Source organism: Phyllobates terribilis, unplaced genomic scaffold (genome assembly GCF_046119375.1).
Source record: "Phyllobates terribilis strain yellow unplaced genomic scaffold, ASM4611937v1 Scaffold_4__5_contigs__length_816908805, whole genome shotgun sequence".
NCBI lineage: Eukaryota > Metazoa > Chordata > Amphibia > Anura > Dendrobatidae > Phyllobates > Phyllobates terribilis.
This window is the reverse complement of record NW_027362764.1, coordinates 171,261,467-171,277,038: the sequence shown is the minus strand read 5'-3', so window position 1 is coordinate 171,277,038 and position 15,572 is coordinate 171,261,467. Positions and strand designations below refer to the sequence as shown.

Genomic DNA, 15,572 nt, shown 5'->3' with positions numbered 1-15,572 from the left:
AAGCGAGACGCCGACCAGATCTCCTCTTACATAGGACGATGTGATGGTGAAAATGAAAACTATTTTAATGCCAGCATTAATGTTCCAATCACATGGTGAACAAACGTGATTACCTGCATGTTTACACAAATTGGTTCCTTCTCGATTATTGGCTCTTTAATGGTTCTCTCATATTGTAGAAGACAAACAATAAAACAAGGCTATGTGTCCCAGAGTTTCTCCTACTCTGACTTCAAAGGTTAGATTCCCATGAAGCTTCATTCCAGTTTAGCCAGTCTGTAGACCAAGGATCCCCAACCTGTGGCTCGGTAGCCATATGTGGCTCGCGGACCCATGATGTGAGGCTCATGGCTGTTTTCCAGCTTGGTGCATTAGCATCAGGTTTAGCAAGCGGCTATGAAGAGCGAATAGCATAACAAATCCAGCACTCAAAAGGTAAGTATGTTGAAAAAAGTTGACTTTAATAATGTGGTCCACAGAACAGTATGTATAGACCTGTGATGTTTCGGTGAAAACAAACCATTATCAACCATACACATGTGGGAAAGACCACCTGAGAAAAGGTACAGGGGAGGCTGCGCTTGGTGAGACGCGACTAGACCCGTCTCCCTAAGTGAGGCCTCTCCACGCCGAAGTCCTCTCTATCATGTGCTCATGTGGCTTGCCAGCCCCACCCGCCACTGATTAATATCTATCTCCTTCTGTATAGTCTAGGGAGAAAACTGTCAATCATGTATAGTAGGATTTTAGAAAAAAAAAAGATTGGACATGACAGAAAATGTATTTAATGCTAGGCTTACATCATGTTTTCAGTCTTTGCTTGATGAATATGTTGGGAAAACCTATAGGGTTACCTATAACAGTATACATATTTTATTGTGTATCTATGTATGTATGAAATAGCCTAGCCTACTATTCTTGCAGATCTATTGGGCGCATTGAGCCCTATGGATGCCTCTTGGCATACACACTAAGGCCACAGCCCCACTATCAGTATTTGGTCAGTATTTTGTCTCAGGAGTGGGAGCTAAAATCAGGTGAGGAACAATCAGAGAAAAGGTATAATAGAAACAAGTCACCAATTCTGCATTTATCACCTACTCCTGGTTTTGGCTCCCACTCCTGAGAAAAAATACTGACCGAATACTGACCAAATACTGATAGTGGGGCCGTGGCCTAAGGGTCCCAATTCATCACTGCATTTTCGCCAGTTTTTTGGCATGAATAGTTCTCAATTAGTGACTTTTTGATCTGCAACAAATTCCTGAATTATTTATGCCTTTTTTGCAAGTTGTCTTTTGTGGTTTAGTTTGCTTTCTGATTCTTATGTCAGTGTGGATTTTGCAGATGATTTAGACAGATACATGAAACGTGACTTTTTTTTTTTTTTTTTTTTTAAGTCACAAAATTTGGTGCAACCCTTCTCCAATATCCCCGGAGTGATTTTATGTACGCCAAGTATTTTGGCGCAATTTTTTTTACATTTTGTGAAACACATGACTTTTTCAGCTAAAGGGTTGCAGAAGAACCAGTTAAAGACAGGAAAAAAAGAAACAATTTTGGGTTTTCTGCAAAATTCATGAATCGTGTGTGCCATTTTAATTAATTTGCCATAAAATCAGTGAAAACCACAAGTTAAAAAAGAAAAGCAACTTGAAAAAAAACCTGCAAATGATGAATCGGGCCCTAAGTGCGGATCGATAACGTAATGTGAACAGGACCCAAGCAAATTGATGTCACTGTGAATTTGGAACCTATAGTAACTACATCATCAGATATCAATTACTGGGAAAGCCAGGTGATCAAACATATGATTTTTGGTACAATCATAATAATATTTCATTGATAAATCTGATCATAGACACAAATTTACAGCAATAAATAACAAACATTATTTATGTGGGAAAAATATCACAACGTCAAAAACAAGCTTCATGCAGACGATGCCCTGGTGACTGCCACCATAATAATGGGGTTCTCTAAAATAATAATTGTGGTTCAGCTCCATTTACTTGAATTGAGATGACCTGCAATACTTGACACAACCATGCACAGTCATGGTGCTATTTCTGACTGATTAGTCCGAGGAAAAAAATAGCAACATACAAGAGTTGCATGTGATTATCGGATCGCACTTGGCCACTCATGTCTGTGGGTCCGTGGAAAAAATCAGACTGCACTCAGATATCGATTTGATTTTTACGGACTGACACAATGGAGAAGTTGGAGAATTTTTTTTATGCTTCATCTCCCAGAAAATCGGATCACACTCAATGGGATCAGAGTATGATTAGCATAATCAGACCTATCTTTCTTGGATGAGAGAAAAATGATCTTGTGACCCTAGCCTAATAGAGATATAATACAGGAGGGTCAGCAAACACTGGATGTCCACTCACATTACATGGGGTAGTCTCAGAACTTTTCCTTCTCAAGGAGCAATGTAATAATGTAATAATAATGATAATGTAATAATCATACATAGAAGACAAAGCCCCTGATTAATCAAGCACAGCATCTTTCACGCCGGACTTGACAAGGGGGCGTGGTGGAGTGCAAAGCTCCTGATTCATTAAAGAGGTTGTCCACTACTTTTACATTGATGGCCTATCGTTAGGATAGGTCATCAATGCCTGAACAGCCGGGGTCCGACACCCTGCACTCCTGCCAATCAGCTGTTATCGGTGATGGTGGCCGCTGGCCGGAAGTACTCACTTGCCAAGCTGCTCCGTCTACTCGTAGAGGCTGCCGCAGGGTACTACACATCCGCCTCCTATTGATTTGAATAAGATGTGCAGTACCAAGCCTCGGCCACTACAAGTAGATGGAGCAGCTCGGCACGTGAGTACATCCGGCCACTGGCTGCTGCCACTGATAATAGCTGATCGGCAGAGATGCCGAGTGTTGGACCCCAGCCGATCAGCCATTGATGTAAAAGTAGTGGACAACCCCTTTAAGAAGCGCATGCCTTTTAATGAATACGGCAAAGCGATTAAATGGCGTGCTCGCCATAATCTTACTTCAGTCGGGGACTGAAGAATGAGTTGTGACGTAGAGAATGCTGCTGCTCATCATGAATTTGATAAGCGGGTGTCGTCATACTCCGCAGAGGAGCTGGGCAAAACTTAGCCTCAAAAATTGCTAAATTTTTTGCACAACTCCGTTTTGCACAAAAACTTTGTGACTTTTCAAACCAATTTATGGTAAAAGAATTGATGAGTCTGGCCCAAAGTGTTCACAGTGAATTCATTAACAAGGCACTCGTCTCATTGTTAACCCTCACGAACATATAATGCTCTAGAATAAGTCACATCCATATGATATACATGACATAGGCAGCGTCACAGTGATGTTGATGTCCCATTGAAATGAACTGGCGGATACATTTTCGTCCAGTCTATACAGATTTCTTGATTGTAGCTTTCAAAAAATACATAAATATTGTCTACTCTGTGCTTTATGTACATGTATAACATTTATTTTCAGGAAAGCGTCGATCTTCAGTAAGTCTTCTTGTGCTTCAGTTGTAATGAAGATGTTCTCATCTCATCTGTGGAAACTGGAGCTTCGGTGCTGAGGGAGCTAACAAGATATAAAATGTAATATTAAGACTTAAAGGGATGATATGAGAACTGCTAGACACATGTCATAGACAAGAATAGTGCTGCTTTTGCAATCTTAAAAGTTTGTACTAAAGCAAAACAATTGCCGTTTTCATTTTGTTTTAAGTGTACATCCAATTACACAGAAAAAGGATTGTATTATAGAAGTGTGCTCAATACTTGTATTTCTGAATCACTTGCATTAATCAGTGCTGATATTGACCTATTCTCTGTTATAATGAAGACAGGAGAAGCATATAACTAATCCTCTCCTGTACTGAAGCTGCTCGCTACACTTCAGGGTGAAGGAAGCAGTGGTTGCAGTCAGGAGGCAATGATGAGAGGGGGGCCGCCACTGTACGGTGACCCCCTCATAGTCAGTGTGCATGCACAGCGCCGCAGTTAGGCTTTGGGTAGTGCTCGCTCTGACCAAGAGAGCGCTGTCAGAGTCAGGGAACTGCTCGGTATGCAAAGCGAGGGACAGTAAAGTGCACTGAGGTCTTGTCCACGCCAAGGGTGCACTGAAACCTCCTAGTTTGCATATGGAATAAAGTAAGTTTTAAAAGAATTTACGCAATGATATATATAGAGCATATGATTTGTATAGGAGCTAAGCCACTATGTAACTGTTTAATTAGTTTAATTTGCATTTAGAGGGAGAACAAACTCCCATTAAGGGCTCGCTCACACCAGCGTATACATCGGATGAGGGCTATCTGAATTTTATCGGATAGCACTCGGCCCAATGTTATTCAATGGGGCAGTGCACGATGCAAAATCGCAGCATGCTACAAAGTGAAATCAGATGCCACTCACCCATTCAAGTCTATAGTGACATCTGAGTGCAGTCCGATTTCCGTGGGCTCATAGAATGGAGAAGATGGAGAAATGTTGTTCTCCATCTTCTCCTCCCAGTGTGCTATGATTTTCTCAGCCGAGATAATCTGATCACGTTAAGATGACACTTGGATCAAACTTTGATCAGAGTGTAATTTGCATAATCGGCCCAATTATCTTGAATGAGAGAGACTACGGCCATCTTACTGTAGCCTAAAACTAATAAAAAAAACAATATTTAAAAGACGCTTGGGGGACCTGGCAGGTTCCCTTTAAAATATATGGTGACCAAACTACAGCAAGGAAACATCACAATGTTGCACTATTTGTTTTGGTAAAATAATGGACATACATGTAGTCCAACTGCAGTTAGCATCTGATATATAATGAATCCGTCCTCTGCATTAATTCCAATTCTGTTCCTAGAACGCGGCTTGGAAACTGAATTCAACAATAAAGGTGTGAACAGGGTCTTATAAGGAGGGTACAATAAGCTTCAATACAGATACGAAACGCAAGACACATGAAGTTTCATTTTCACTACCACCAAACTAGAATTCAGATGTACGCTGGGTTCATAAGTAGTAAGACATGTACAATAATTAATTGCCTCTATTCTGCAATGTATATTTGCAGTGAAGGACGCACCGTAATTACATTTGCTGGGGTAAACCCTTTCAAATGGTTCATACACCTCTGGTGGTGGCAAGTCTTCCACTGAATGAAAGGTGAATTTAGATTCAAAGTCATCTGCAAAAAAGAGAAGACGAGTCACAGATTGCAGAAGATAGGATTCTCTATTAATCATTACTGACCTAACTATGACTGTAGTATTACCAGAGCAGCGCTCTTGTCTATGTGGCGGTGTCTGGTCACTGTAATATGGCTGAGCTGCAGTACCAGGCACAGATACACAGCACTATGGCGGACACTGCAGTGAATGGTCCCGTCTTTATCTTAAAGGGGTTTTCCGGCGAACAAAGTATATTTTAGTCAATGGATCTTGGGATAACAATAAGTTCCACAATTGGATGTGTTTAAATAAAATGTTCCTGTGCTGAGATAATCTTATAAATGTGCCCGCGCTGTGTACTGTGTAATGGCTGTGTCTGACCGTGCAGGAACATGGTCTGATCATACCACAGTAGGGGGAACACAAAGAGAGTATACAGACAGGACAGCAGGGGGATTGCAGCTGCTGCTTTCTGTGAGGTAAAACATTGCCTAAAAACTAGCAGAAAAATGTTTTACCTCACAGAAAGAATCAGCTGTGATCCCCTGCTGTAATGTCTGTATACTCTTTTGCTTCCTCCCTGCCCAGGAGCTGTGTTATGATCAGACCATCTTCCTATACGGTCAGACACAGCCATTACACAGCACCCAGCAGGGGCATATTTATAATATTATCTCAGCACAGGAACATTTTTTTGTAACACATCCAATTGTAGAACTTATTTTTATTCCAAGATCTATTAATTAAAATGTACTTTGTTCATGGGTAAACCCCCTTTAAGTAGTAGATCCCACTGTCAAATTCAGGAAAAGCTTCAACCTGTGGGGAACTCGCATGGCATGTTGCTCTTATACATCAGGTTCAAATCATGAAAACGAGCCAGCTCAACCATGTACGTGCCCCAATAAAACAACTCCTCACCAATAAAATTGTCTATTGGGTCTGATTGTTTTATAGTAACCTATAGCAAAAGGGTTTTGTGTCTGGCATAAATATTTTATACAATTAAAGAGTAAAGGCCTAATTTACCAAAACTGTCTAGTAGGAAAACTTGAATATGTTGCCCACAATAACCAATCAGAGCTCAGCTTTTATTTTCTAACCTGCTCTGGGAAAATGTAAGTTGCGTTTTAATTGGTTGCTATGGGCAACAAGGACACATTTTCTGCTAGTTTTGATAAATTAGGCCTTAAATGTGAAAACATTACCTAATGCGTGCACATTTCTAGGACTAGGAGGGCGATATCCCGGCTGTGCTGGGCTTCTGTTTGGAGTTTGTTGCCTGCTGGAAAGCTCTGTAGATGGTGATCGTGCAGGAGGCGGAGGTGGAGGAGCCAATCGGCTTCCATTGTTCCCTGAGTGAAAAAAAAAAGTTAATCTGCATTAAGATGCTGCTATATTTTATTTATATATATATATATATATATATATATATATATATATATATATATATATTTTTTTTAATTTTTATTATTAAAATCATTTTCATTGCTAGGATTCTTAATTGATGAAATATTTAAAGAGGTTGTCCAGGCTCGGAGTTCATAGAGACAGTGACATGGGAGACATGATGTGAACCCCATGGTTAAAGGGGTTGTCCAGGCTTGGGGCTTAAGTCTGCAGTCACTTCATGTGCTCGCTGTCAGGATTCTCTGGTGCCGGGAGTGGGCGGGTGTGTGATTGCGAGTATGTGATTTGCATACATGCAGCCACGTGCCGACTAGACAAGTGCGGCCTCGCCCAATAAAAGTGAATTGAGCAAAATGTTTTCGGAAGTACTAATAGTAATAATCTTTTTATTTATATAGCGACAACATATTCTGCAGCGCTTTACAATTCAGACAATTTTCAGACATTATCGGCACTGTCCCCATTGGGGCTCACAATATACATTCCCTATCAGTATGTCTTTGGAGTGTGGAAGGAAACCAGAGAACCCGGAGGAAACCCAACAAACACGGGGAAAACCTACAAACTCCTTGCAGGTGTTGTCCTTGGTGGGATTTGAACCCAGGACTCCAGTGCTGCAAAGCTACAGTGCTAACCACTGAGCCACCGTGCTGCCCTAATGGTCAAAAAAATAAACATCACATTTTGCAAATATAATGCAATTATAAAAGAATACATGGCACATTATATCATATGGGAGTATACACATGGCAAAGCATCATTTATATATGAGGGATATTTATAATAAAGGAATAATGACTATGATAGCCAATGTATTAAATCAACCAAAGCTTGTCATACAAATCAAATCTTACCAGCAGGTTTGTTAGGCCTTGCATGTACAGGTACTTGTGGAACCGCAGGTCGTCCAGGAGGCCCCTTTAGTGGTCGTGGTGGAACATTACTGTAGTCAGTACCAAAGACCGGTGGAGGTGGCAATGGCTCAGATAATCTTCGCTTGGTAGACATTGACATTGGATGAAGAGGAGGTGGTGGAGGTGGAGGAAGATCCCTGATATCTGGTGGTGGTGGGATGAAATCTTCTAGCCTAGATGGCATAGAGGGTAAAGGAGGGGCTGGAAGTCCTGAATGATCCCTGCCATCTAGTACTGTAGGGGAAGGGCTTCTCCTACCAGGATAGCCTGGTGGTAATGTAGGTGGAGGATAAGGAGGAAGTGGTGGTGGAGTAGATGGAAAAAAATGGGATTGAGGTCTTTGAAGTTTAGACTTGTCTTGAGAATTCACAGGCGATGGTGGACCACTTGATCCTGTTGTTGGTTTTGCAGGTCTCTCTTTAAAAGCAGAGGGAATAGGGGAAGATGGCATCAGCTGAGGTTTGCTGCTTGATGGTGGTATTGGAGGAGGCACTTGAGGTACTGGAGGAGGTACTTGTGGTATTGGAGGAGGCACTGATGATAAATGGCCAAGGATAGTTGGACGTGGTGGAGGAGGTCTAGCTGCCACTGTGTGTGGAATAGGCTTTGGTTGATCAGTTTTAGTGGGTACTTGATCTGGTAGTTTAGGAACACTTCCTTTCATTCCTGGAAGCTGTGGAGCAGTTTTGTTTCCTGAAAGTACAACAGTGTAAACATCTGAGCTATTCCAGTAAATAAGTCACACTTAGGGTCCGTTTACATAGACTGAAAGGTGATTCGATACAGCGGTTGATTGCTACATTTTTATCAAATTGGCGGTTGTATATCTTTTTACACAAGTAGACCAAATTAAACGATGAGCACCAAGCAATTTATACTAGATTTATACATAGTTCTCAACAGTGCGGTGTTTACAGAGCACAATGCACTGTTGTAGTGTAAATGCAGTTGCATTTCCCTTTTTTCATTTGCACAGAGACCTCAAAATATGCTGTCTGCAACCTGCTCCTAATTGACTTTTCTTGTCTGGATGCGTACCTCCTAATAAGATATGCTTGATGTAAGGTCTGTGTGTCATTACTGTATTGATTTTTGCTTTTATGTCCCATAAGTGAAAGGGACTTTCTTCTACTAAAAAGCAATGATGCTGAATACTGATATGTGATTCCCTCTCCCTTCTTTACCAAAGTCAAGTACTCTCCTGATAACCTGCACAGATACCCCTGCAGACTTCCTATATACACTGTGTTCCAAATTATTATGCAAATAATATTTTCTCAGATTTTCCCAAATTACCTATATGAATTGCAGTCATTGTAATTTTCCAGTCAAATAACTATTAGAGTACAATTGAAAGGTTTTTGTACAAACTGCCTATGATAACAGTATATTTTTTAAAAAATAAAAAACTCAAACTGCACTCAAAATGCATGTTCCAAATTATTATGCACAGCAGAGTTTTCAACCTTTTCATTTTAATAAAGAACAAAAAAATGGTCATTTTTTAAATTATAAGCATTAGCAGGTTATTACAAACTGAAATCAGTTTTCAACTCAAAACTTTATTCTAGGTGATGTTACATTTGCACATAGGACCCCTTGTTCGAAAGGAGCTTCTGAACTCTCTCGTCCATTGAATTTGTCAGGTTTTGGATGGTTTCTGCTACAATTGTTTTGCATGAGGACAGAATACCCTCTCAGAGCTGTTGCTTAGATGTGAACTGCCTCCAGCCATCATAGACACTCCTTTTGATGATGCTCCAGAGGTTCTCAATGGGGTTGAGGTCAGGGGAGCATGGGTGCCACACCATAAGTTTGTCCCCTCTTATGCCCATAGCAGCCAGAGATGCAGATGTGTTATGTGCAGCATGAGACTGGGCATTATCACGCATGAAAATGATCTTGCTGCGGAATGCACGGTTCTTCTTCTTGAACCATGGCAGGAAGTGCTGTTTGAGAAACTCAACATACATTATGGAGTTCATCTTTACCCCTTCAGGGATCCTAAAAGGGCCGACAATCTCTCTCCCCATGATTCCAGCCCAAAACATTACTTCACCTCCTCGTTGCTAGCGCCGTGGCCGTGTTTGCATGGGGTGTCCATCAACCAGCCATCCTCCACTCCATCCATCTGGACCATCAAGATCATTTCATGCATGATAATGCCCCGTCTCATGCTGCACATAACACATCTGCATCTCTGGCTGCTATGGGCATAAAAGGGGACAAACTTATGGTGTGGCACCCATTCTCCCCTGACCTCAACCCCATTGAGAACCTCTGGAGCATCATCAAAAGGAGTGTCTATGATGGCGGGAGGCAGTTCACATCTAAGCAACAGCTCTGGGAGGGTATTCTGTCCTCATGCAAAACAATTAAAGCAGAAACCATCCAAAACCTGACAAATTCAATGGACGAGAGAGTTCAGAAGCTCCTTTCGAACAAGGGGTCCTATGTGCAAATGTAACATCACCTAGAATAAAGTTTTGAGTTGAAAACTGTTTGATTTCAGTTTGTAATAACCTGCTAATGCTTATAATTTCAAAAATGACCATTTTTTTGTTCTTTATTAAAATGAAAAGGTTGAAAACTCTGCTGTGCATAATAATTTGGAACATGCATTTTGAGTGCAGTTTGAGTTTTTTATTTTTTTAAAAATATACTGTTATCATAGGCAGTTTGTACAAAAACCTTTCAATTGTACTCTAATAGTTATTTGACTGGAAAATTACAATGACTGCAATTCATATAGGTAATTTGGGAAAATCTGAGAAAATATTATTTGCATAATAATTTGGAACACAGTGTAGATTTCTAAAGTTCAGTTTGTGTGATCTTTTACACCTGAGGTTTTTCCATGCTTTCCCTCTCTGTTATTTACAACCTTCTTCTCCATGGTGATATCTTTAATACTAAATCTATGTCACATGTAGCAGGATAACCAGTTATGTGAAGGAGTTGTACAGAGCCTACAATAGAAAAATTGTAGGAAATTGTTAATGAAGACTACTAAGAAAGGTGCTTAAGTTTACATATAACTTAATATATAAAAAAACACAACATTTTCAGTGCAAAGATGGTCATAGCCCTTAAAGGGAACCTGTCAGCATGTTTTCCCAACATGAACTAAAAGCAGGAAGGCCGGCTATTATGGCGACAGTGAAGGCGCCAAGAACAGTCTAGCGACGCCCATTGGACTGAAATCCATCAACTGGCATACAACGCAGGAGAAATATATAATTCTTCTTTGATGTGCAGGGTTGCTGTTGGTCTGCTATATAAAAGGGATTACAGGTGGTTCTTTTAGTTTAGTGAAAAGCTGGAGACAGGTTTCCTTTAACAAAGTAAATATTTTCAAAAGAGGACAACACCTAAGTTAGGCTAATATTATATATTTGTCTGTTACCTGTTGCATCCCTTTGGTTTGAAGGCTTAAGAACTGGAAATCCTCCAGCAAAAAGACCGCCAGCAGGTGGAGCCACAGCACTCCTACTGTTTCCCGTGCCACCATTTTTCTTGGCATCTGTACAACAAAGCAATATAGAAAATACAATGAAATATTCATAACCGCACTATGTGAATTAGATTGTTCCCAAGCAGATAATATTGCTCTCATGCAGTGTTATATTATTACACCAGATCACTTGATATTGCAAAATGTAAGTTCAATAATCCGAGGACGAGTCAAAAATTATCCGTACCCTGGCTGTGGAATTTATTTTACTCAGCTTTCAGAAAAGACAAATACATAATTTTTCGACATAATCTCTATTCTTTTAAATACAATTTGTCCATCTGTCACCAAACTTTGGTATTCCCTCAGTAAAGACTAATTTAGGTTGAGCTGCGAACCACAAATGCACCGCTGTCTTCACCTCTATCAGACACGGTTGGCTGAAACTCACATTGATTTTAATCCCAAATGTCTATCTATTTAATGTAATAATCTCAACCTCTGTCCCTATCCTGAAATTAAGCTTGTGTCCCAGCTCTACTGAGCATGCGTTCGTTGTGAATTCCAAAGTATGGTCAGTACCAGCTCCTTTGTCACTGTGCGGTACAGAACCGGGCGAGCAGGAAAAGCAGAGACCAGTCCTGCCCCCGAAAGTGATGTTACTTTCAGTGGTGGGCTGCTCTCTGCTCTCCTTACAATGCTCATTACTTCTCAGCAGAGTCGGCGAGGGAGCGCACCGTCACTGTGCACTGAAAAGGATATTGCAGAGTAACAATGAAGCTTGTACTGAGCATACGTCGGAATTGATAACCAACACATGCTCAGTAGAGCAGGGGACTAGCCCAGCCCCAGAAACGGATGTCAATGATGACGCTTCATTTCAGGGTGACGACACAGGCGATGACATCTTGTCTGAGTGTCCCAGCACTCACTGTGGATTCTCAAACAAAATGTCATCATACTAGACGCTAGTGAAGAAAAAATAAATAAAGCAGTTACACAGAGTAGAGAGGGAACGGTAGGGACTTTTAATCAAGGTATATTAGAAAAGCTATTAGATTATTACATTAAATAGATAATTTAAGATGAAATCAATGTTCGTTTCAGACCACCCCTTTGACATAAGATAAAGATATTTTGCAGTTTAGTAGACCCGGTTTAAAATTTCTGAATTCTGATTTTATAAAGTATTTCCTCGTTTGGACCAGACAGAATCTCCCTGTATTGTCCTCATGCCTGTATTACTGTGATGTCTTACTCAAATAATCCATGTACTAACCACCATCATGTTTTCACTTTAATCAGCTTTTTATTCACGACTATAATAAAAGTTTTAGAGTTTTTTTCTTTCCCATCATAATAAACAAAAGTAAATATTTTACAGATCAGATGTATTTGCTCGGCCATGCTATAACAATGCTATAAACCCTGCCCTCTGTAGCTGAAATCCAGATTTTCAAGTAAAGCAGCTTTTAGCAAAGCGTATTAGCTAATTTTGGCCAGATAAGAGGCACATTGTGCTGATCTGATAGATAGGAGAGTACATTAGCGATACATAAAAACTAAAATCCTCTGCCTCTCCCATAATGGAGTGGGATGAAAGCACTCACTCTCTATTACTGGAGCACTCCGGTCATTGACTTCTGTGACTTTCTTTAAGCGCGCCCCTTTCTGAATGTCTGATAGCAATGCAGATCTCCCTCCTCCTCCTGACTCCTGTTTCAGTTTTGGAGGTGCTGATCGGCCCTGTGATAAAATCAAATCAAATCACAAAAGTAAAATATACGATTATGCTTATTTTTAGTAACAATGAAAAATTAACTTATCACATCTTGTTTTCAGTAGTTTATAACAATAAATGGGACAGAACTATCTGATATCCTCTTCTTTGATTCTGTTCTGACCCGTATTGTAACCCACCTCAATTCTCCTTGCCCCAGCTTACACAAACCGTTCAACGTTTACTAAGCAGTTCATATACATTTTTGGCATCAACAGTGCTGATAAAAGTCACAGTATTTTTCTGCACTTGACAAAACTGAAAAGTGGCAAGGTCTGTAAGACGAAGTTTTAGTCGCATTTATTAAGGAAAAAACTGAAAATGATGAAAATATATAGATGCTCAGAGCAGGTGTAAATGTGATGTTCTTACTATTAGTTCATATGGTCCACATTAGAAGGAGTGTGCGACTTTTAATAAATTTGGCAGAAGTCAGTATTTTTATTTAGATTGGCATTAGATCTGTTGGTCTTAGTATATATGTGAGTCTGCTTTCTTTGCAGTGGGAAACCATATGAAAAAGCTCTTTGTCTGAACCCTAGTAAGTTCTCAAAATGGATGGGATCAGTGAAAACTGCTTTTATCAGATTTTTAAGAAGTTTAAAGCTGGCCATACACATTAGATGGCTGTCGGGCAAACGGTGCTTCAGCCGATCATTCCGCCGCCAGCCATCTCAGCCAATTCCTCCATACACAGGAGTGTATTGGAGCAGGGGCACGACATACCTTGCCCAACAAATTCATCACATTTTATGCCATTGGTGTAAATAATGCCAAAAATAAATGACAGCCTCTTACTTAAATAACAGAGGAGAGTGGCAGATGTAACATGCGCCTAAGAGGTGTGCGCCACCTAATGAAGTCAGCGCATCTTTCTCCAGCGCTTACCACATTAACCCTCAACTGGTGATGTGGGGTTTCCTATACCCCAGTGTTTAGAAACCTCTTATTTTTACAGAAAATGTAAAGATCACGTTTGTTTTAATAGTTTTCTTATTGGCGATTGATTACACATGAGTATAACCAATTTTTGACACCCACAAATGGATGGAAGCTAGTGAGACACGTATCCTCATACCAGCATTTTTCAAAGAATGGCAGCCGAACAAAAATTTCATGGGGTGTGGCAAACCCCACCTCACCAGTTGAGGGTTAAGACTGGCAAGCACAACACCAGTCTAAATGAATTGGGCCCTGTGTGTTTACCACATGACCGCTGCAGCCAATCACTGGCCTCAGTTGTTATGGTAACATGGTCAGCACATAACCAGTGATTGGCTGCAGCAGTCACATACACATGGACATGACATCATTGCTACCATCCTGGCTAATAAAAACCTATTTCAAACAAATCCTGACAGATCCAGAAATGCCTTAGTTTGGCATTAAGTAGTTCAGTATATAATGCTGTTTCTACTTACCGCCGCTCAAGTGATTGCTTACTGGCTCTAGCAGGGACATCACATCAACCAGCCAATCACTGGGCTCAGCATTTTGTGTCGTCTATCACAGAGCCCAGTGATTGGCTGCAGTGCTGTTTCAGGTAAACAATCACCGAAGTAGATGAGGAGATACAAAGCTGGACCTCGGAGGGTGAGTACCCGCTGATTTAATTATTTTTAACACAGCCACAATGAATTAGTAAAAAGATGACTGTGGAAAACCCCTTTTAATTCTAAAATAATCTAAAAAGCACAGAAATACATAAAATAAGTAGATTGCACAGAATTCTATTTACTAAATGACTTAATTCGTCCACAAGATGGCAGTACTGAACACTATGAAAGGTGCTTCATAGATAGTACTATATGATAGGTAATCTTAAAGGGTGTCTGTCCACCCCACCCCACCTGCCCCATCAGAGTCAGGGGGATGCTCAGTATGCAAATTGACGGTAGCGTAACGGTGCACTGAGCTCGTGGCCACGCCAAGCATGCACCAAAGCCCCCTCATCTGCATATCTTATATAAAGAGTTTTCACACTAATCACAACAGCGAAATGTATACTGCTGATATGATTTTCATAGGAAATGTATATTGCTGATATGATTTCTATAGGGGCTAAGTCCCCTACATAACTGTAATTAGTTCAGTTTGCAATTCAGGGGTCACCGATTCACTTTAACTTTTTTTGTAACTGAGATCTTCACAATCTCATTACTCTGTACCTGGCCATAAAGGCTTTTTTTTTAGTTCAGGCAATATATTCCATAATTTTGATAGTAGTTTTTGCCAAGATTCGTTGTCTGCTATGTCTCCTGTCACTCAATTCACTGAAAATAGTTTTGCCTTGTGGGATGACTTGTATTTTTCAATAGCAGCATTTTGGGTCACATATGTTATTATTAGCTTTTATTAATATTTTGGGGGTGGATGGGTAGGAATGCAACAATAACTCACCATTCACCCACTGTGCCCAGAATTTTTATTATGCCATTTACTGTGTTTTCTATTTTTTTTTAAGTTTTTACTTTTACACAATTAAAACAGGTTTTATGGAACAAAAAGTAATATATCAGAGAAAAGAGCGTTGTCGGACCACTTGGCACGTGGGCACCTAGTCCTTCAGTGATAATTTCCAGATGATAAAACATTAATTGTATGGAAACAATAGCAAGTAACCTTATAAGTGACACATCGCTGAAATCAGTGTCTCAGCCCCTACCTCATGCTGTCCTCAGATTACATAGCAAAAACCTGCTGACAGACTCCCTTTAAATGAGCAACGGCTGACCAATTATATTGTCAATTGTCAGAAATTTGCAAATGTAAATGGGTCTGTGTACATCACATGAGGATGTCCTGTGGTCATACACATGGAAGCTGCCGTCCTCGCACGCGT

At 40.3% G+C, this 15,572-nt stretch overlaps 1 protein-coding gene across 1 annotated transcript in view; it reads right to left on the bottom strand.

Moving 5' to 3' along the window:
* Nucleotides 1–440: 440 nt before the first annotated feature.
* WIPF3 (WAS/WASL interacting protein family member 3) overlaps nt 441–15,572 on the bottom strand; it is a 63,156-nt gene continuing 48,024 nt past the window's right edge. Inside the window, exons 3-8 of the mRNA XM_073677925.1 lie at nt 12,561–12,696; nt 10,903–11,019; nt 7,437–8,189; nt 6,381–6,527; nt 5,088–5,189; nt 441–3,582 (exon numbers count right to left, since the gene is read on the bottom strand). Of these exons, the coding sequence (XP_073534026.1) occupies nt 3,542–3,582; nt 5,088–5,189; nt 6,381–6,527; nt 7,437–8,189; nt 10,903–11,019; nt 12,561–12,696 (1,296 nt within the window). The 3' untranslated portion in view covers nt 441–3,541. The remainder of the gene's footprint in view (nt 3,583–5,087; nt 5,190–6,380; nt 6,528–7,436; nt 8,190–10,902; nt 11,020–12,560; nt 12,697–15,572) is intronic.